At 34.7% G+C, this 22,814-nt stretch overlaps 5 protein-coding genes across 8 annotated transcripts; 2 read left to right on the forward strand and 3 right to left on the reverse strand.

Annotated features, from left to right (window-relative positions):
• Nucleotides 1-2,707: 2,707 nt before the first annotated feature.
• LOC118045807 (protein PLANT CADMIUM RESISTANCE 11) lies at nt 2,708-4,416 on the reverse strand. Its single transcript, XM_035054526.2, has 4 exons — nt 4,176-4,416; nt 3,336-3,407; nt 3,023-3,235; nt 2,708-2,925 (listed from the first exon to the last, which is right to left on the reverse strand). The coding sequence occupies exons 1-4, from the start codon at nt 4,414-4,416 to the stop codon at nt 2,846-2,848; spliced, it is 606 nt and encodes a 201-aa protein (XP_034910417.1). The 3' UTR covers nt 2,708-2,845.
• Nucleotides 4,417-5,989: 1,573 nt separating this feature from the next.
• Nucleotides 5,990-8,334, forward strand: LOC118047803 (protein PLANT CADMIUM RESISTANCE 9). The gene is made up of 4 exons (XM_035057183.2): nt 5,990-6,167; nt 6,273-6,344; nt 6,942-7,151; nt 7,661-8,334. The coding sequence occupies exons 1-4, from the start codon at nt 6,053-6,055 to the stop codon at nt 7,735-7,737; spliced, it is 474 nt and encodes a 157-aa protein (XP_034913074.1). The 5' UTR covers nt 5,990-6,052; the 3' UTR covers nt 7,738-8,334.
• A 1,206-nt stretch (nt 8,335-9,540) lies between these two features.
• LOC118047814 (uncharacterized) lies at nt 9,541-10,856 on the forward strand. Of its 2 annotated transcripts, XR_012170891.1 has the most exons (3): nt 9,541-10,168; nt 10,255-10,638; nt 10,720-10,856. XR_012170891.1 is itself a non-coding variant. In XM_035057213.2 (2 exons), exons 1-2 carry the CDS (start codon nt 9,790-9,792, stop codon nt 10,308-10,310), a joined length of 435 nt encoding a protein of 144 aa, XP_034913104.1. In that variant the 5' UTR covers nt 9,541-9,789; the 3' UTR covers nt 10,311-10,676. The 2 variants fall into 2 exon arrangements, 1 of the variants encoding a protein (XP_034913104.1); XM_035057213.2 differs by lacking the exon at nt 10,720-10,856 and having other exon boundaries at nt 10,255-10,676.
• A 91-nt stretch (nt 10,857-10,947) lies between these two features.
• LOC118047811 (transcription factor TGAL1) lies at nt 10,948-13,544 on the reverse strand. Of its 3 annotated transcripts, none has more exons than XR_012170889.1 (6): nt 13,075-13,544; nt 12,758-12,955; nt 12,089-12,166; nt 11,926-12,001; nt 11,335-11,430; nt 10,948-11,220 (listed from the first exon to the last, which is right to left on the reverse strand). XR_012170889.1 is itself a non-coding variant. In XM_035057196.2 (5 exons), the coding sequence occupies exons 1-5, from the start codon at nt 13,486-13,488 to the stop codon at nt 11,387-11,389; spliced, it is 810 nt and encodes a 269-aa protein (XP_034913087.2). In that variant the 5' UTR covers nt 13,489-13,544; the 3' UTR covers nt 10,948-11,386. The 3 variants fall into 3 exon arrangements, 1 of the variants encoding a protein (XP_034913087.2); XR_012170890.1 differs by having other exon boundaries at nt 10,948-11,240; XM_035057196.2 differs by having other exon boundaries at nt 10,948-11,430.
• Nucleotides 13,545-16,189: 2,645 nt separating this feature from the next.
• On the reverse strand, nt 16,190-22,413 carry LOC118047784 (uncharacterized). The gene is made up of 7 exons (XM_035057162.1): nt 22,072-22,413; nt 21,109-21,578; nt 20,111-20,294; nt 19,764-19,988; nt 19,543-19,659; nt 17,797-18,033; nt 16,190-16,777 (listed from the first exon to the last, which is right to left on the reverse strand). Exons 1-7 carry the CDS (start codon nt 22,126-22,128, stop codon nt 16,562-16,564), a joined length of 1,506 nt encoding a protein of 501 aa, XP_034913053.1. The 5' UTR covers nt 22,129-22,413; the 3' UTR covers nt 16,190-16,561.
• Nucleotides 22,414-22,814: the final 401 nt, after the last annotated feature.

A 22,814-nucleotide genomic window follows, 5' to 3' on the forward strand; every position in this document is an offset into this window, starting at 1 on the left:
AAGTCTTTCTAAACATTTTCACATTCAATGCATACAGCTCGGGTTCGGGCATCTTATTGGACCATAACTTAGCACGCATTTAGATTTAAGGGATAATACCTACCTACATTATAGAAAAGAAAAAAAAAGAAAAAAGAAGGAACTTAATTGGTACAACTTAATTGTTACACAACTCTTTTATATATATATATATATATAAACTATGTATATGGGGTTTGGGTCAGCTTATGTACATTTCTATTAATCTTTTAAGATTCTGAAATTAATAATAATATAAGTCTACAGCGACTCTGAGATTTGTAGCACTCAAATTAGTAATCTCTAGAATACAAACTCAGGATTTGACTAGTTAAATTATATCCATCAGAATTCTCTTTTATATTTACCTATATATAAAAAGGATTCGGTTGCTTCGAGTTGTTTACCTTAAAATTATTTATATACATATCTTATATTAAATTCTAATTTAAATAGGGTGTTTACATTAACATCTCAGTTCAATGGATTAGTCAGATATAATTTCATGTTACAAATCATTGAATTCAAGTTTAAATTTATGGTTATCATTTAAATTTTTTTGGGTGCCATCTTCAAATTTCTTAAATAATTTGAGAACATTTTGCTATCTTAATTATTCTTGAAAAGATATTTCAAGATCAATTGTCATAAGATTTCTCCGAAACACTTGAAATAGTGACGCCTAAAGGGAAAGTTCCGATCGTGGTTAATTTTCCACTAAATTTAATTTAACAAGCATGCTTTTGCATCAAAATATATAATGTTCCTGTTCCTAGAATATTATTGGCACTCCCTTTAATTTATGTCTTATGTCATCACAACAAAATTAATTTTTGATGGATTTAATTTGTTTTTAAGAAATTACTCAAATAAATGTTGTCATATGTGTGTAGAAGAATAATGGGATTTTATAACTGTCATTACTGTATGTTTTAAACGGTATTTTTTAATTGTAGTATATTTTTATCAATATTGGATATGAAAGCATTTATTTTTAAATGTCATTAAATTTTAATGACCTTTGAAACAAATATCTCTAGATAAACGTCTATTGATTGTTAATAAAATTGATATAAATTAGTATCTTTAAAGATAATTGATAAAAATACGTATAATGTAGTTATTGCTACTGAAATTCTATTTTATAGCAGCGTGCATGCAAGCAAATGATATATAAAGTGATGCACCATAACAAATTAAAGTCATCAATAGAGTTCACGAGAGTAATACGTACAGTGAATATTCGTGTATAAGTGAAAGGGTTCTTGAATTGAGTCTCTTTTCTTGGGGAAGAATATCCCGCTGTTGTCATGTACAGAATACATGACAAATGTGTATGGATACTGCTAGTCAAGCAAATCTTGCGAGCCCTGCAATTTGGAAGCCATTTATCCTTTTGCACATGGCATGTGTCCGAGCCTTGCCGACCAGTCCTCCTCCTTGGTATTGCGCAGCGGGTTGGAGAGAAGGATGAAAATGAAGCCATGATCAGATAGATGCTATTGCACATGGCAAATGAACGGGGATAATTTTTTCATTAGGTGTGCCTGGAGGAAATTCGAATTGTATTATTTCTTGTTCGTGGAATAATTCTAATCTAATCAAATCAAATCGATCCTATCTTCTTTATGTTTTTGGGTACCATTTTTGCCTTTCTGAGATAAATCGATGTCTTCTTCTTCTAGAGAGAAAAGAGTAGAACAGAGAGGGTGTGTGACCGCTATGACAACCTTCATCATAATCTTGCTTCTTTTCTCGCGTCGAAGAACGATTCATGGGTTTAGATGAGGTGTTTGCCTGGTTGAGAATTGGCTTTTACTCATACAAGTGCTTGAATCTTAATAAAGATGGAGGAGGCGATGGAAAGCTGTAGTGAATTGCTGTTTTGTTTCAGGTGACAGTAGTTTTTGAAGAGCTGCGAGTTAAAAAGAAGATCCAGCTTCGCTCCAAATAAAAGAAGATAAAAGTTATTTTAAAGTTCATTTATAGTCCTTCAATATTAAACAAAATATTTTCTTGGTCCTTTGTATAGCTAAAGAGTCTGGACACATTAGGATAAAGTGTTAACTGAATTACAAAATATTCATAAATTAAAACTGTTCAATTCTTATTATGTGGTCAATATAGCTTACTCCAAGAGCACTTATGATTCTGTTGCTGTTTTGACAAAATAATTAAGCGTCTTATTTCTCGAGTATGATTTGTATTCTAATATTAGAACGTTAAGAGGTTTTGGATGTGTTTGAGATGGGATTGAGAGTTTTCCATAAATTCTTGATTTTTTTTTACTCTATATATATATCCTGGACGTAAGCATAGTTGAAGCCTTCTTCTTTGTCTTGCAGTGATTTTCTCTTCATCAGGATCTCAACATATTTATGGAGCAATCAGTTATGGTAGCTCTAAAAGATAAACAATATGCAGCTTGCTCCCCTTACGAAACAGAGGATGATTAAGATTGGCTGATGTCTTGGTTTAATTTGCTCCGATGACAAAACGCCAACACATAAAGTTACCTGCATGCATTTCTCAATTGCAATAATTTTATAAGCGGGAGGCTGTATGGCTGTACATGAACCTTTTTTGTTTGAAAACACAGCCCTAATATTGTAATCCTCTTCGCATAACCTTTTTCTTTATGGACTTGCGGGTAAAACTTGAGCATTAATTACAGGGTGGTGCTGCACTTTCTTTTACATTTACGGATCTTCCACGTCACAAAGGCAAGTACTGCTCAATGTGCAGAATAAAATCGAAAGAAAGTTTGTCCATTTAGGGAGCAAAAAATAAATAAAATTGGAGAAGCATTGGTTTCCCTTCCTTCAAGTCATGATCTCGTCATCCTCTCTTCAGTTGGAGGAGCAGTGGCAGCTAATCTTTTCTGCCTCTCCATGTTCCCGTGCCATCCTTTTCCATCAGAAACAGAAGAAGTGAGCCAGATAAAAATACAAGATAAAAACAAAAAACACTATTTCTCCAAAAAAGAGGGGAGGGAGGGGGTCACCGATAGACAAGTCGAAGCCGCGGTTCTTGAGCTCTCTATACTCTTGACACAAAGCACATTCCTCGCAAAAACAATGGACACAACAATCTGTGCATGGGCTTTCCTCCAAGAAAAACTGTCCTCTCAACTTAGATCGATAAAAGCACGAGTACATACAAGAGCACCCAGTCAAACATAGTATTAATGTATAAAGGGTTCCACTCGTTCCACATGCTGCATATTTCACCTTAATTAGTTAAGAAACAGTCAATTCTTACAAAAAAAACCAATGTAATCAGCATTAATTAAATTCATTTGAATTTTCAGAACTTACAAGTTGATCCTCTGTCAACAATTTCTGCAATTCGTCCAAATGCAACACATGGACACCAGCATGTTAGGCAACCTGCAGGACAATATATAGTCCGTTGTTAATACTCTTATTTCTTCCTTGCAAGATCCAGAATATTATATCTCTACAATAATGAGAGAAAGGAAAGCAGAAGAAATCGTACACTACATGTTAGTAGAAAAAGATTTTGGCAAATTGAAGTACTCAATCACAAAAAATAAAGAATAAAAAAAAAGATATACATGTTCAACTAGCATTTTTGGAAATCTTATTCTAACCGCATCTGTTTTTTATATACATGTTCACGTTATATTTGAAGAGCGATTCCTTATAAAAGAATATAATGTATCGGGTTTTCAAACATATAATACGAGAAATTATGCAAGTCTAAATACTCAAAATTTACTTATTTCTCGACACCACTTAATTTTTGCAGGAGATAAAAAAAACACATGATAGCACCATTTATCTCATTGAAGAGGATTCCTATGTATAAACATATAACATTGGGTTCGATTTACATGGCCTTTTAATCTTCAGAATCTGATTTTTGGCACCAGCGTTCATGCGATTTTGAAAAATCCACTGAAAACAAACTTTAAATCTTAGAATTGCAATGGTGTAGTAGAATCTAATTGTTTCTACAAGCACCATCAACTACAAAACAATCTTAATTACTTTTACACGTTATTAACTTAATTACCATGCAATGGCACCACACAAGTGCTTTGAAAATAAACTTTTGGTGACATCCAATAAGAACTGTAACACGGTCCATCCATAATGACTGTATATATATGTGTGCACATAAAAAGTACTCACAGCTATTAAGATCGCTAAAACAACCACAGAGACTAGTGGACCAAGGCCCTGAAGAAAGAGAATGGCTGGCATTGTTGAGCGGGAGAGGAGGACTTGGATCAGGATTATTTTGATTCGCTAAAGGGGCCCGGATTCCAGTAGCCACGGCGTCTTCATAATTGAAAAAATGTGGCTGCGGTGGTGCAGATGATGTTGCATGTGATGGCTCCTTTTGGAACTCACTGGAAATTGAAGGATACATTTCGTTGCAAAGGGTGAGGAAGGGGAAGGGGAAGTCACACAGTTGATTTTAAATAGGAAGATTGCACAGGAACGTGTCTCTTCAAAAATTAACTGTCAGCAACCGTTTTTTTTCCTTAGAAAATGATTTGATGATACGTGAACTTATCAAATTAATGTGTACTCTTTTGAGTAGCCTGTAAGAATTCATGTGCATCCATTTTTCTCTTAATGTTCTTCAATTAGTGGATAAAAATTAGATTTTTTTCTTAATATAAAATGTTAGTTTAATTTTAAAACTATCACAAGAATTTTTCCTAGTATTGAGAATTTTTTATAGAAATATAATATTAGGATTGGGATTTAATTTAAATTCATGTTCATCTATGTGATTTTTATGGATGTCTGGAAAAAATATTTAAACGAGGAGCCCCAATCCACGTTGAAGATCGTGTGAGGTCCAAATGTTGGATAAATCTAGGTTGAACAAGAGATATGATGATATGGAGTGTGGGTTTAACTTTAGATACATCAATGAGCCTATTTTAATAAAAAATTTGGAAAGAAAAAATCATATAATAATTAGATATTTCCTGCGAACCTCGTAAAAGTCCAGAATCTTAATTGGATAGTCAATGTATCAATGAATTTCCAATGAGATCCTTACATAAATTCTAGTCAACAAAACTATTAAATAGTAGTATGAAATTGAGATAGTTACTGGTCTTCATTCAAAACTATTGAATCTTGTAAGGTCTTGATTTTAAATTACATGATGAGCAAGACTATGTAAAGGCATATAAAGTCCTTGTGTTTTCTTATATCATGTGATCGGATGAATTTCAGTGAAATGAGAGAAAGAAAAATCAATCAAATATGATTGAGAATCTATTGATACGTAGGGTCTGATTTGAGAGAGAAAAAAAAAAGGTATGCTGGGGACCTTTTCAAGATTATCTTTATAGGTTGGGGACTTCTTTTCTTTTTTAGATTGAAGGAGAGAAATTTTAAGGTTAAATAATCACAATCCTTGTCATTGACCGTAACATAGTCAGGTAGAAAACGGATGTGCTCGTATGTCTTGATCTCATGAGTTTTATAATGAAAACATTATCCATCTCTCGGCTAATTGCGTCTCTTACTAACCTTGATTAAGATAATGTCAGGATTTTGAATTTGTGAATCTTCCTAGCAGGTTTCGTATACTGTTTTTTTAATAGGTTATACTTACAGCTAATCTTCCTCTATTATAAATAGCTGCATTTAGATTGTATTTGGTATTATGATTGTATTTTTATATTAATACAAATTTTTTTTTGAAAAACTCGGAGGCCGAGTCCCAGATCTGTTGCCCTTCGCCAGGAAAGAAATAACCAGGAAACCCTACGCTTGAGAATGACAAAATTAAGAAATGGCCAGTTCAACCATTTGTGAGGTCACATTTATAAAAAAGATTGAATAAAACAAAAAATAATAATTAGTCCACTATTTGAAGTTAATTAATTATGCACAGGAATTTCCACGCAAAATCGACTTCCAAAAATGTCAGCGATTGAGAGCCAGGCTACATGCCTATAAAGGGGAAGTTACACCTCCATACCCTTCCACCATCTTCAAATCTCCTACAGCAGCAGTATTATTTCAACCAAGCAAGGGCAATGGCTTCAAGGAGGGAAGGGACTGAATACCCTAAAGCTGTTCCACCACCTTCACAATTTCCTGAAGGGCAATGGTCCACTGGGATATGCAATTGTTTTGATGACCCTTCTAACTGTAATATATATCCTGCTGCCACATTAAAATGTCTGCTTGTTAATTATTTCTCTTGCTGATTTTAATCACACGTCTGTTGCCTTCTTTTTTAAATTCTTTTTGAAGGTTTGCTCACCTGTTTCTGTCCATGCATCACATTTGGACGCATCGCCGAGATCCTTGACAGGGGAAACACATGTGAGCTCTACTATCTTATTCAATTTTTCTCAATCTATACGCATGGTTGGTCGTTTTTATTTTATTTTTCATTTGAAGATTTATTGGATATATATATATATATTAAATTGTAAAGATTCTTGACATGTAATTATAACCAAACACTTTTGGATTATCAGCCTGTGACACTGTATATCATAACCTTATTTATGGGCTCATCCAATCTACATCCACTACTACCAGAGTAGCGTGGTTAAGACTTTTTTGATTTTAAGATTTATTTTTCAAGAGGTGATGGTAGGCGAAGAGGTGGGTGAAGCCGCCATCTCATCCGTCCTTGCTTATTAGGGTTGAATCTCTGTCAATCTGTAAGAAATAATTTTTGATAATTACTCCCGTAATGACAGCGTGAATTGCGTATTTTTAGCCAGAACTTAAAAGTTGTGGAATATGAAAATTGATGCAGGGACAATCCATGTTCCTAAAAACAAAAGGGATGTTGTTTTTTAAAGTAAAGTAAAGCATCACCAGCATCAAAATCTAACAATTCCACACCAGGTCGAATGTATCTTGTTGAAAACAACAGCTATTCTTACAATCCTTCCGTTTGATGAGCAGCATGTCGACTTCAAGGCCTCATCTACTGTGCCATGAACCATATTGGCTGTGCGTGGCTATATGGTGGTGTTTACCGATCTAAGCTGCGAGGTTTCCTTTCATTACCAGAAACTCCATGCGCGGATTGGTTGGTCCATTGTTGCTGTTGTGTTTGTTCTCTGTGTCAAGAGTACAGAGAGCTCAAAAATCATGGAGCTGATCCCTCTCTAGGTAACTATCCCTTTTCCTCTTTCGACAAGACCTATCTATAATTATATGTTGTAGATGGTCATACCAACCAATCAAATTTCACAGTTAAATTTGTATTATGATTTTATTGGATTTATTTTTCCTAGTTTTATATAGTTTTTTCTCCGGGTATTAAGCCTTGATTTTCAATAAAAAAGAAAGAAAAAAAAAGATGGCATATAATCCAAATTAATATAAATGAATTTAAAATGCATAGAATTACAAACTTGTTTATCTTAAAACTTTCCTGGTACGCGCTTCAAGAATCAACACGGGCATACAATTAATGTATCAAAAGAAACGGAGCGCGTCGTGTTCTAAGATTTTAAGCCGGGAGGAGTCTGGTGTGGCTGCCTGAAAATTAAGAAATTAAAAATATGGGGACGGTGTAAAATGAAACATTAACGGATAGAGCTATTTTGCATGATTCTTTGTTATCGTTAAAAATGATCTATAATGATTCCTGACGGTGGTTATCTTGAACTTTGAAGGTTGGCAGGCTAATGTTGAGAAGTGGAACCGAGAGGGACTTAAACCCCCCCTTGCTGCGCCAGGCATGGATCGCTAATATTGCTGGCTGCGACCCATGCTGTATTTATTCGGAGGAAAATTATTAGGCTAATTGGTAAAATAATCCTCAAATTATTGGTCAAGCTCAACTTAGCCTCTAATCTTTTAGTTTTTTTAATTTTGATCTCTCGAACCATCAGACGAAACAGGATGGGTGAATTGTTTTGACATGATAGTTCGAAGGATCTAATCATAAAATCAAAAGGTAAGGGTTAAATTGAGATTGACCAATACTTGAGGGATTATTTATCAATTAGCCAAATTGTTACCCCCGGACCTTTATTTGCATGTTAAAGAAGACAGTAATAGCCCAACAATAGTTACTGATTTATGGGAATAAGAAGAATTATGGGTCTGTAATATTATATTCCTTCTGGCGCACCATGGCGATGCCTCCTGTATCTGTAATGTATCTCTCTGTGTTTGGACCGTTTGTTTACCTCTTTCCTAGTTTCTTTCACTTGAGACATTCCAAGTGTAATTTGTTGATTAAAAATAAATATTGTAATGCTAATTAATGTTGGGCTAAAGGAAGTCCGTCAGCGTGGATTGTGATTTTTCAATTTTTATTTCTATTGTCATCAAGACTTTCCAATTCCATTTGTACGCGTGATGGTATTTCTTTCTACACACTACCTTTTCTTTTCTTTTGTAGAATGTGTTTGCTTGTGACCCTCGAATTTAAAATCTAAACAGAAAATTAAGAGTTTTAATTAAAAACACTTCGGGAATATAAAATTAATATAAACTAAAAAAATTGAATTGCGGTCACTATTTGTTTACATGAACAGTGAGTCGTTAGTTAATGTCAATTTATTATATTTATTAGGCAATTTTTTGGGACGTTAAATAAATAATAATTTTTTAAGATTTTAATTAGAAGTTTATTTTTAAATTTACAGGTTTGACAAAGATAATTTTAACTTATAAAAGCTTAATTTTGGATTGAATTTTTTTGAATGGTATGATTTTTATATGAAATAAGCGGTCAATTAGTTCGAATCTACATCCCTATTTATTTGATAAAATTAAGCACAGGTAACTGTGCAAGTTTCAAGTTCAAAAGGGCTTTCACTTGTGTTAGAGAATAAATATAAATCATATTGGGGCCTCACCTAACAGCTTTTTTTTTGAATTGGTTCTTTGATATTTTGTATAAATTTTTATATTTAATGTGCTAATTTTACTGGAAAAAAAATCCATTTGTTTCAAGCATTTTTCATGCGGGAGATTGTTATTATTACTTTATGACACAATGAAAACAAGATACATGTTGGACAATTGAAAATCAACAGGCTGCCGTCAATTGCTGGCTTGTATCTTACAGGCCGTTTGTTACTGTTTATTTTTTAAAATGAATTTTACTTTTTTTTATTTAAATAATATTTTTATTTTTTAAAATTTATTTTTATACCAGAACATCAAAAAAATAATAAAAAATAATTCAAAGCAAAAAAATATAAAATATATTTTTAAAATACAAAAACAAATATGCTTTTAAATTAAAAAACACCACCCGTCCAGAAATCCGTGTCTGAACATTTGACTAATAAATTATTATTACTGCTAGTTGCGATGGTCAACAAGAAGCCAGCCTTTTGATTCTTCTAATTGAGTTCACATATATCCCTTTAACAGCCGGAAAAAAAAATGGCCGTGTGAATCCAATATATGATCAATCCCAGGTTCCAGTAGCATTCACATTCATTGGATTCCCTATTTTAACCCTGAAGACATAATCATTCACACGGGCTAAAGGCTTTGCAAATGCATATATGAGGTTATTTAATGGAGAATCTCCATCAAAAAGGAAAGAAAAGAAAAAAGTTAACGGAGCCGTAATCAAGAACCAACAGAACAAGACATCCAATAACGTACAGAAAACGGAGAAATTCCATGTCCCTGGACTATTTGACTCCATTTGGAAACATTTCATTCAAACGTGGACCTGACCTCAATATAAGAACTTACTTACCGATTCCTTTATATAAACCCCACCAAGGTTTTCCATCAGAACATCCCATCCCAAATCTTCAACTCAAACCTTTCCATGGAGTTTCATTGTAGCAGTCATACTCGATCTGAAAGGCAAATGGGAACAGACCCTAATCTTGAATTCGAAGGTGTCGAGTACAGCGATGTTTACTATGCGGAGCTTAGGAGGCAGATTTTGCTTTTGACCGCCGATGATGACGAAGAAGTTGATGTTACAAACCATTTCAGGTTGGTTGATATTCAAAGGAAACAGGACTCGAACAGGTTAACCAACAGTTTTCCTACAACATTACAGCCAGGAAACTACTTCAACTGGTGGGAGAGGCAGAAAACTGATTTGGTACCAGCTTGGCTTGAGAACTTTTGGAGATCTAATGGCAATGGAACTGGGGTATTCATCCCTCAAATTGTGAAATCTAGAAGATACACGCGTGGTATGCGCTTCACATGATTCTCTAAACAGGTGAACCTGTTTCAAAGTATTTGATTTTCTCAACAAATGATTTTATGTGGATTGCAGGTAGAGTGAACAACGTGAGGAGACGATCACACAAGCCAGTGGAGTATTGCAGATAGCTAAATTTGATTCTTCCCAATCATGCTATTGATAGGGGGTTTTAGGTTACAATATAACGCCTGCAAAAGAATCAACAGCTGTAACAGTACCAACAAAAAGAGATGTGCTTTAACATGTATGCAAATCGATGGAAATATTTGAACACTGATGCCACATGAATTCTAAACATCACCCCAGCTCTGGGATCATAACCAAGAAATGGGATTTCTGGGTGCCAATTATACAGCAGAGCATCGTTAGATTACTAGGTATCTTATAACACTATTGTCGCAACGTGAGGTGACGATTACGTCCATCCATGGCTATAAGGCATGCCTAATTACACATGTAAGATAAATCTACTCAGCAACCACTCGACCTATAGTATTGCATGTTCTTCTCAATAACATACACTTCTATATGATGCAGAACCTTTGACAGTGGGGAAGGGGAAAAAAATACCCAGCAACAATCAAAGAGATCAAACAAAAAACAATATGACATGCATGGGGTACTCAAGTCATCTCTTAAGGTAGCATCACATCTAAGCATTTACTGCAGCAATGAAGTCACTTAGTCCATAAAGTAACTTCTTCATTTGTAAAAGGTAAAAGCACACTCACTCCAAATTGCAAGATTCATGTAACCAATGTCTAGCGGCATGAAATACAGCTTTTTCAAATATCAATAGAGTATTCAAGAATAAACAACTTAGTACAGATGGTTCGTGCATTCACCAAAATCTAACATACATATAACTAACTAATTTGTAAACCATTTCACAATCTATTTAAAACCATTTGAGGAAGAGACATTCAGCTGTGCTCGACATTAGACCTGAATCCATTTTGGTATATCCAAAATCCCTTACCATTTCCATCCATTGAATGGCCATGATCCCCACAAAATCCAGATGCAATAAAAAAATCCCTGCAGTAAAATTTGCAAAACTAGGAATGAAAGAAATTTAGCCTATGTACTTAAATAGAAACAGGACACTTCTCAGCACATTGCACTAGAGGATAAAGAAAAAACTTCTTGCACCTGCTGGCGTGCTCGTTGAAGCTCTTGCTCTAGTTGTGTAAGCCTGAGTCGACTATTCTCGAGCTGCTGGACATATGCCTTTCCAAAAACCAAAACCTATAAATGATCCAAATATGTTTCATCCATTAACTCAAAACTTCAGAATTCCTATAGCAAGTCAGCTCGATGACAATGTCAATTAATTCAGGTCCAAAATTAGATGTTTCTGATTCTCAGGGTGAACTGTTGTTCCTGGCAAAAGAAGCATTGAATTTTTTTACCACGTTCACAACTAGATATAGATTAAGGGACACCTCGTACAGAATATGAACTGGTGTGCTTCTATTATTTTTCTGTGAGTTTTACATGGTAGCCTTCAAGCTAGAAGGGTATGGATGAAACAGCACAATCTTTCTAATGAAATTTCTCTTAAACAAGTGTTGTTGGGCGTCTAGTGTAGATTCACGAGTTTCAATCATTATTTCCTACAGTAGGGGAATTCAAGGGCAAAACTGAAAGATAAAAGAATGTAAGACTTCGAAAAACAAGTTTAAAAAAAAAGAGAGATTTTAAGAATCCCAATCATCAGCGTGAGGAAACAATATAACATACCTAGCAAAGACATTACTTTCTTCCTAAGTCGACCCCTCCTTGCAGCTTCACGATTCTGAGCCAGCCTTCGAAGGGTCTGCAAGGAGTAAACACTTGAAACCTAACCATCGAAAATTAAACTATACTGCAACATAATCACCAATGCAACATCATGTCAAAAAACCTTTTGGTCACTAGTTCTTCCCTTGGATTGATCCATAGAATTCACAACCATGTCTGCACCGTGCGGAACTCCACGAAGCTACATAATCTTAACAAGACCACAATCAGAATCCTATATTTATCGAAAAGTGAGGCGCGATGTAATTCCTAGTTTTACCAACTAATGCGACTAGAAAAGTCCAAATTATTAACTGAGCATACAAGTAAACAATTTTAACGTTTAACAGAATTAACCACAATAGGTGGATCAATGGTGCACGGTTTTAAAACTTGAGATCTCATATTCAGGAGAGCTCAGGTTAAACACTCCCCAATGCCTGCTTCCTGTTTGTGTGGAGAGTGAGTGGTTGAGGAAGGGACGGGTTCCTGCCTTTGTCAAAAGGAAAAAAAAAAATCGATAGAATTGGAAAATTCAGGCACCATGAGTTAGCTAAATAGAGTGTAAATTAAAGTCACCATCACCAAGACCTAACTCAAGCAAAGTATTCTACAAAACCAAGCAAAATCTTAACACAAAATACAATGCAAGTACACAGTGATCGATTCCTCAATTGCCAAGCAGACCACCTCTCACAAAAAGATTCCCATTTTAAGAAACCAAATAAAGTACACAGCATAAATAAAACAACAAGAACACGGAGCAAATTAACAGAGAAAGCGACAAAAACACCTGGTTTTTATCATCGGTATTAACATCTGTTGAGGTATCAGTCTGTAGGCTATTATCTGCCATCCCTGAGTCTCCCCAATTCTCATTACTCTGCCCGTTTCCCAACGAGGAATCAAACCCAGTCCCCTTCTGGTACATGTATTGCCCTGTCTCCAAACACCTGGCTCCAGTTGTTGATATCTCTGCTGACCCAATACTCTTTGACAAATTATAGAAACAAAAGCAAAATACATTAGCAGCATTAATCAGCATAAATACAAACAACAAGTCATGTGTTCAAGAAAGAGGTGGGTGAGGATGGTGGAAGTGCACTGTACCGTGTTCAAGGCAGCTGCATAAGATAAGTTATGGGACACAACGGTGACATTGCCTGATTTTAGACAGAATATGGAGCCTCCAGAGTTTTTATTTTTTAAAACAAACAAATAAAAAAAAACACTAGTGGTTAGAGAAGCTGAATTCCCTGTAGACAAAAAACGCATACATTTTTTATTATACAGCAAGGCTTCAAGAGAAAGAAAGAAAAGGTGATGGATACTTGAGCTTAAATCGACAGCATCGTCGTGGAGAGAAACAGGAACTGGTTGATGAAGCTTTCCAAGATCCGCGAGACGCGTCTGATTCCTGCTACTAATATCTTCTCCTCTTTTTTTTCTACTCGACATAAAAGCAAACGAAAAGAGAAACAAAACAACAAACGAATAAATATACATAGGTATGAATATGATCATCTTTTACTGCACAAATCATTCCTTAAAAACCCAGTAGGCAACAGAAACCAAGAACTGAAATGAAGGAGAGCGGGAGAAAGTGAGTACCGAAGAAGGAAGGAAGAGTGGCACTGTGGCAGTACATTTCAGGTTGAGGAATAGCTGCGTACTAACCTACTGCTTTGAAGCTTTGCATGTGTGTTCCTGACTTTTACTTCTACGACTCCCGATATGTTTGTCTCACTATCAATAAAGGATTGTCCAGCTAGGTGCGTGTTTGGTATCTAGTATATTTTTAAAAATGATTTTTTATGTAAATATACTAAAATAATTTTAGTATACTTTTTTATATTAGTATATAAAAATTACTAAAAATGTTAATTTAAAATTTTTTTAAAAATAAATATATTTTTGATGTATACCTGAATACAGTTAAAAATGCAATTTTACACCATACACTAAAAGATTGTTTGGAATTGCATTGGCATTTTTTAAAAAAAATATTACTTGAAATTTAATTTTTTTATGTTTTTATTATTTTAAAATATTTATTTCAAAAATAAATTTTAAAAATAAAAAATTATATATTATTTTAATACATTTCTGTATAAAAAATATTTTGAAAAATAATTATTAGACTTTCAAACAACCTAATATATATATATATGTGTGTGTGTATAAAATAATTAGGTAAGCACATGTATGATATAATGGGAGTTTTTGCACTATAGATTAAAAAGCTAGATATAAATTATTCATAGCCCGGATTTTATAAAAAGAATTAATGTGATTTCATAATGTGTGTTAATTAATCAAGAAGAGAGTTTAAGTATGGTTTATGTAAAATTATAGTGCTGCATGATTAATTAAATATTTTTAAATTTATAATTATAGCAAAACATATCTAAAACACACAATGCCACGTTACAGTAACAAACAGAGCCTCAGGATAATAAAACAGGGACGGTGACGTTCGAGAATAGAGAGGAAGGGAGAAGAAGGAAATGTTCAGACAAGTGGAGAAAATCTTGTTGCGAATCGAGCATAGCGTGTCAGTACAGGCTTGTACAGCTTCTTTTCTTCCTAGTTTGGTAACTAGACCAGTGCCCGTCAATGGCCGAGTCCCGGAAATATTTAGGCACAGTAAGTGTGTTCTTTTAAAAAAATAAATCTAACAATCCAAGTTATAATTCTTACCAGCTAAATAAACGAGCTTTATTAAAAAAAAAATAACAATAACAAACTGGGATATATATGATATATATATATATCAATGAGAAAAAAATATATATCCAATGAAAATAATGTATTTAATTTTTAACCAATAAAATATGAAATGACAAAATAAGTAAAAAATTGATAAAAAAAAACTAGTGTGAGCCAACCCGAACCAACACGTTTGACAGGTAATCTGTATATTAAAAAGGCAAGCTAATTTAGATTAACCTCATAAATTTACATTCTAGGTAGTGAAATTATGATAATTTGATAGAATAAAAAAAAATTTTTTTTAAAAAAAAACCCAAAGTTATTATTAAAAAAAAAATAATAAGACAAAAAAGATATTAATTCTTATTAACTTTTAAAATTTATAACTCATATTATTAGACTTAAAGCACTGTACTTTAAAAAATCATGAGGTTTAATTCATAGGAAATGAAACATTGAATAATAAATTCAATAAAATTGAAAAAACAATCTACACAAAAAAAAAAATTTAAAATCAAAATAAAAAATAAATTAAAAAACAACAAAAAAATTCAAGGACTCATCCAAGAAGACAACAAAAAGTCAGTCTTGGCCATTAGATGGTATTACATGCATTGTTTGAAGGGCATATAGACCACCCACTTCCCGCAAACAGCTTTTTCTAATTAAAAATACTGTTTCAATAATAAATTATTACACAACCCCTATGAAAAATCAACAATTAACAACAAAAATAGACTCAAAAAACTCTAATACCTTTAATCCAATGCATTCCAGGGGTACATTTGTAATTCTATTATATATGAAAAATAAAAAATACTTATATACCCGGACCTAAACAATTTATTTATTTTTATTCTTAAGTGTATTTTTTTTATTTTAATGTCTCAAAAAGTACTCTATACAAACAAAAATATTTCCACACAAATTAATAGTAAAAAATTATTTATATGAAAATATAAATACACCCTTAAATAAAAATAAACGACAACCAATTTTTTTGCTAGGGACATGGACATCATTCCGTTATTACAGTGAATAGTGCAGTATATTTTTTATATAATAATAATAATATAACTTGTATTTATATTAACAGGCTTTTGATTACACCCTCTTAGAGCGTGTTTGGCAGTGTGGTATCAAATAGCTTTTCGTGCCAGGCAATCATTTTTGACATCAGCACATCAAAACGATTCAGAAAGTTACACTCAATTTTAGCAAAAAAAAAAAATTTGAATTTTTCAAACGGCTCTAAATCTCCGGTGTGTGTCTCTCATCTACGAACCATTTCTCCATTTCCCGGCCCAATTTGCCATTTGCACCCCTTGGGCTTACATATGTTATCCTAGCCTTACATGGGCTTGTGCTAAGATTATGGTGGCGCCTTCGCTAAACAATAGGAGCAGACAAGATTGGACCGAACTCAACGAGCAAGAACGAATACCAGATTGAAGGCTCGGGGTTCCAGATTTTATTTTATTTTATTAAGAAAATAAAGGTAAACATTTAAATATGCAAAAGAAGAAAATGTATTCCGAAAACAAAATAAACCACTGTAAAGCACAATGGCTGAGCTGAGACCGAGAGGGTTCCATTAATGATACCACTTATGAATCCATGAAGATTGGAAGGAACATCTGTACCATGTCTTGTAAAACGATACTATGACTTCATACACCAAAAATAAATTAAAAAAAATAAGAGGAAAAGCTATACCTGACTAAATGCAGCCTGCAACTGATTTTTTACCAGCCCTTTTGATTTCTAGGCAATCAAGGTCCCAGACTAAACCAAAACCAAATGATTCAAGATCTTCGATCGATGGAATATAGTACAACGAATTACAGTGCGTGTTTCTGGACAAAATTTGCTTGGGCGAAGCTTGTCAGAGAGGGACATTTTCCTGTATGCCAACACTCAATCGATTCTGGGTCAATACTTCCCTTGCCCGGGAACTTCTATGTTGAAGACGCTGGTGTAGTGCCTCTGACAATTGGATGAAGAATTCAGCATCCCATCTATGTATTAACAGGGGATCTTCTGCGTAACAGATATATATGGATGTAACAGCACTCTCAACAACCACCATAGCTAGTCCAACCTGTAGCAAGCATATCCATTGTTTAAGCTCCAACGGAAAATTATGTCTTTACAGATGAACTCACACAGCATCAAAATGAAATAAATGGTAGTCATGGAGGAATGAGAGCACGGTCAATGGTTCATGATTCAGATTAAAATCAACTCATTGTTGATTAGTGTTTTTGCACGCCACCCCCTAATTTTGTGGTTGACAAATGGTTGGCTTTCATTTACTTTTTTCCAGCATTGCATGGAGCCGAAGTCAGCCTTTAATTGATACAACCCAACAACTGTAAAGGGGTATTTGCTGTGTGGGGATAATGGAAAATCACTACTCGTATAATATGCATAATGAAATAAAAGAGGGGAAAGCTGATGGAATGCTCCTTACCATGCAGGGTGCCATCTCCCGTAAACTTATAACTCATTTGAGAATTAATCCCTCAACTTCTAATTTCAGGTTTGATTTCCCTCAACTATATTTAATTGGAATGAAGTTCTTTCATTTGTAGGGTTTCGTCCATAAGTTGACAGATTTTGCATTCAATAAGCATGTGACCACTATAAAAAATACTATTTCAATCAGGGGAGGAGGCATCTATGTGTTTATCTAGGTGAAATATCCACAAATTGATTTCTGCTTTATAAAAGAAATGCATGCAGCAGCAGCAGCAGCAGCAACAAGAAGGAGAAGAAGAAAAAGAAGAAGAAGAGCGCATGCTGTCCATTGATACTTCATACAATGGAAATGTCATGCAAGATCAAATTTGGAAGTGTGTGTGCGTGTGTGTGTGTCTGCAAATGAGTGATTAAATCTAACTAGGGGTGCAGTAGCTAGAAAAAGGGACCTGGTGATCATGAGGCCAGATGATGGGTAAGTTGCCACATCAATTAAGTTATAATTCTGAAACCCAACTTCTTAAATAACCAAGAAGGTTTAAAACTTCCAACTCCACATCCATTAAATGCCACACGCAGATTAAGAATATAAATAGATTATCAATTCCAAAAGAGACATCAATGAAAAACAGAATTTACCAAGACCATTCCCATCAACATTGCAGTGGATCCCACCATGGTCACTCTATCACCATCCCATTTAATATGAGTCCAAACACCTGAGCAAGTCCCTGTGATGAGCCCACCCAAAAGTGTTACCATCAGTAGAACTGCACCTGAACAATCGTAGGCGATGATTGCTTCAACTCCAGTTGATTGAAACAATTCCCAGGCATCCCTAGCTGAACGGTTAAAACTTTTCCCATGAACAGCTATCTGGAGGGAGCAAAACAAATACGTGAATTTTTGTATAATTTTTCAAAAAGTAGCACATGAATGATGACAAACCAACAAAGTTCTAATGAACTAAAAAAAGAAGTAAAAGTAAAATTCCATGAAAACAAGAGACTTCTATACTGAGCAATGCATTCGTCTGCATTGAAGCCACAAAAGTAGAAAACAAATGGCACCTTGAATGCTCAGGCCATGTTTGATAGAAATCTTGTAAACAATAAAGTTGTATTAAAAAGGTCAAGGCCAATAAAACAGAACATAGTTTAGTCATTAGTCAATCGGCAACACCAAAACATGCCAGCCCCTCCCCCCTCTAAAACAAGAAATCAAATGCTCTTATAGGATAACAAGTTCATGTGTATATTGATAGGTGTAGCATGAGACAAATGTCTCTTAGAATATGTTTGGAGTTGATGTTTCTGCTACTTAAATAAAAACTATCCACTTATGTAACACATTTCCTTAAAACTACTCTAACAAGCTGTCAAAATCCAAATAGGGTCTTAAAAGGCTGTTTGGTGAGTATTTTCACATGCATTACCATTCTCCACTAAAACCAGCATATTAGCAACAGGGGTGGCCTAAGACCGCCTCCTTCACTTTCCATAACTTCCATCAATCCAAACAAGCTGTCAAATTCCAAAAACTTAGAGTAACTCTTCTTATGACTTTGATGTGGTCTTCGCTAATACAGCCTTAAAGCCTTCAAAATGCGCCAAATCTCTCTTTTTCCAGTGAAAATTCATGATTTGTTTATGAGCGCCAGGGAGGTCCAGACCAAGAGGCTCATCACATTTCTAAATCCCATACATTGTCTACCCTCTGAACAGCCTACTAGTCTGCTCCAAAAAGCTTTCTGATGGAGGTCTGGTACCAAACATTTTGAAATTTGGTTTAGATGAAGGCTTTTTCTTAGAGCTTTTATTTTTTTTCCCAATATGATTTAGTTTTCAAATACATTGGTCATAAAGTGGTATTTAATTAAGAAATTTTATTTTATTTCCCAAGTTTTACTTGACTACGATGACCCTGTGTGAAAACCTCCCTCCATGCATTAAGGCTATTCCTTTCCATGTATAAAATGCAATTCATCATCCTCTTTTACTAACATGTTTCTCCCTCATTTTTCTCCTCCATCCCCTCTTTCTCCCTCACCATTCTCTTTTAAAATTCATGATATCATTTCCAGGTCCTAAAATTTCCAGGTAACTTTTTTTCTCCCATAAAGTATAATTTAGAGGCACCAATGTCAAAAAATTTCTCTGGAACACAAGCTTCAATCATTAGGAGAAAAGGGACATTTCATTGTCTATGAAATTCATGACTGAAAAAATTCAGAATGTTACAATTTTCATAAAAGTTTCTCTGTGCTGGCAATCTTCATGATTAATGGACCACAAGGTCATCTTGGTAGAGTGTTACTGAAAATGAACAGACACTTAGTTCGACAATAAAATAATGCACAGGAGACAAATAATTGACAGAAAGTACCTGGACGTATGCATACTTGTTGAAAAAGCGGACAAGAGTCTCCACGAGATGAAATAGAAAATCAACACAGCAAAGCAAGCACTCATTCTTGCCTATCTTTGACCGCAATCCCCTGATCTAAAATTCACTTTGAAGTTAAAAAATGGAGAAACAGAAACAAAATCAATCTTGGAAACAGGATAGCGAAACAGTTAGAGAAAAGGAAATTTTGGCATGCCTACCTCCCACCGCAGTGTCCTAATTGCAGCAGTAAAGAGTGATCCATAGCAAATGCTGCCAAAAGATTTCGTCACAGAATATCTCAGAGACTTCGTCAAAGAGTTGGGAGGCATTGATGCTGCTTCTCGGCCACCATGAATAAGAACAAGGAACACCATCCCAGACACTATAACATGTACAGTATTACAGAGGACCGCACCCGTCCAAAATAAGCTTAGTGACAAAACCTGGGTGCAATTAACAACATTAAAAAGGTCTCTTATAGCTAAGGGATGTTCTAGTAGAGCTTTGTTGCAGTTCTCATCCCAGTAACAAAAGATGGAATAAAGAGCAAAACTTGCCAGCTCACCACAAGAAGCCACCAGCGCCCATTGAGATTGATGTTTGAAGCCACAACACCAGCTGCCCCAAAAGACCACAATCCCATCCACAAAAGCATGACTAGCATGAATGCATATGAAACTCTCATAACTTCAGGAAGGCTCCATACCATTTTCACGGCTTTTTGAAGCACCAGCATGGTAAATGGGAGTCTGAAATAATAGCAAATGGTCAGAGGGATTTCTAGAAATTCAAGTTTTCAGTTAGACATAGAACCCTTAAAGGAAACTAAATATTGCGTCTGATTTAATCACTGAAACTACAGTGCATAATAAGTACCATGTTTGCTTTAAGATATAGACGGTGAAGAATAAACTTGACCCCTGCAAATTGACATGTTCCAGATCTTCTCCAGGAAGAAGAATATATCTTAGCTTTCACAAAACAAATTTAGCAGGGACTGCACTAAAACCTATTTTTCATGTAGGTGTGCTTCTTATACAGTTCAAAGCCTCGTAATAACAATTTCATGAGAATTGAAAAACCAAAAGTTATGGATAAAACAATTAATGACAATGAAAAAATAAGTAAAATTTTAGCCTATTTAGGCGATAAAATCATTCTTCTAAAGATTACACCGGCTAAAGTTGCAGATAATCAACTACATTTCAAATTTACTAAGGCAATACAATAAGTTAAAAGCTTTTGGCCTGACTAAATTAGAAGACTGTAAGTTTATAATATAATGATTCACAAGCAAGGCACTGATATAGAGGCCAGCATAACAAAAATGGTCAATGATTAAAGGAGAGAACATTGACAAGGAGCAATAAGGAACACTTCAAACTCAAATTTATGTGCTCAGCTTGTTACTGCATGAACATAAGATGCACAACTCTCTTCTAGAACTTTTCAACCTTTTGCACTAAAGTAATTAAATTGTGAGCTAGAGGACACCCCTTTACAAGCACCAGACACTCGCCATAATCACATTTAATGCAAAACCATATCATTTCAAGCTCGTACCTGTCTATAACAGATATGACATATAAAAACTGCAAAGCAGCACCAATTGCAAACGTGACACCCCATAAAAAATGCTCGCTCCAGAAACACAAAACACTAACCACAGCAAGATAAGTAGTCAAAATATGCACCGAGATCTTCATCATATGATTCGCCTGAAAACCAAGCAACAACAACCAAGCCCATCCAAGTACAGTCCCAACTCCACCACCAAGACCATACATTGGCCAATAATCTTCCGTGAGTCCATGATTATTTCCCACGGTGCCAGTTGTGTTAGTAGTGTATCTATCGAAATTAAACCTATCTGATTTCTTAAACCTATCGAGCCCAAGAACTGCAAGTGCAAGTGCTAATCCCATCAAATGAAACAAAAAGACTCCTGACCAGAAAATATCATGCCATTGGCGTGGTATATCGGTCGCCAGTGTTTGATCACCATTCCCATTTCTTCGACTCCTCCCTACATTCTTCAATCACAATCAAGCATAAAGAAAACAAACAAACAAAATCCGAATTCAGCATACTCAATCATTAAAATGGTACAAAATAATACAGAATTGTGCCCGTAATCAATTGTAAAATTAAATCAAATTTACAGGGAATTATATATATATAAAAGAGCTATCAAACTTAATTGTTCCCTAATCCAAACGTTAGTGTCGACATGTACTAAAAATGGCCACTGAACTGAAAAACTCCAGTACTAACGTTGTACGGTACAGGAACATGTTGGTCCCACCCGGGTGGTACGGGACTCGCACAGATACTGAAAGGACTCGAAACCAAAACATAAACACTGAATGATTTCTAAATTTGATAAAAACAAAGTAAGAAACATCGAACATCAATCAAACGTGAATTTTGAAATCACTGCCTCGTTATTTAAGATCACGAAATTAAAAATCACACTGTTGGAGAGAGAGAGAGAGAGGAAATTGGAGAGTTGGATGAAAAGAGAACCTGATCGATGGCAGCCTTGGAGGCGGAATCGGAGGAGGAACTATGAGAGTCGTTCATGGCGTTTTTTTGATAGAGAGAGTGGTTTGAAGGATGGGTTGAATGGTTAAAGCATGGTTAATGGGGAGGTCAAATTGAAAACAATTTTGTCAAAGTAAATGGAGAGGGTGGGGGGGGGGAACTGGAAACGTGAGAGACTAGGGGAGAGAGGAAGGTCAATGGCGAGTGTGTGAGACTAAATAATGGCAGTGTTTATTTTGAGGAACGTTGCGCGAAATGGAGGGGAAACTGAAACTCAACGGCTAGAGAGAGAGAAAATTTGGAGTTAACGGAAATGTTGGAGGAAGTCGCTTTGACTCGCCAACATGTTGCTTATTGTGTGTTTTGGACCGTCTTGCGACTTGCGAGAAGGAAATGCACTGCCGCCACGCGCTATTATTTGTCAAATTCTGCACCGAAATGAGTTTAATTTTTAAATCCAACAGAGTTTAGTTTTTAACTGGCTATTATAAGTACAGGCTCCCCAGGATCAGATTTATTTTTTTTATATCAAAAAATTATATATATATTAAATTTTTTTTGACATGTTTCTATATTAAAAAAATTATATAAATTAAAAATTTAATGCATATATTTAATCAAATAAATCAAAAACTATTATATATATATATTAATAAATGAGAAAAAAATCAATAATGATAACTAAAAATAAAATTAAAAAATAAATATAGATCAACATATTTAAT

Source organism: Populus alba, chromosome 10 (assembly GCF_005239225.2).
Source record: "Populus alba chromosome 10, ASM523922v2, whole genome shotgun sequence".
Lineage (NCBI taxonomy): Eukaryota > Viridiplantae > Streptophyta > Magnoliopsida > Malpighiales > Salicaceae > Populus > Populus alba.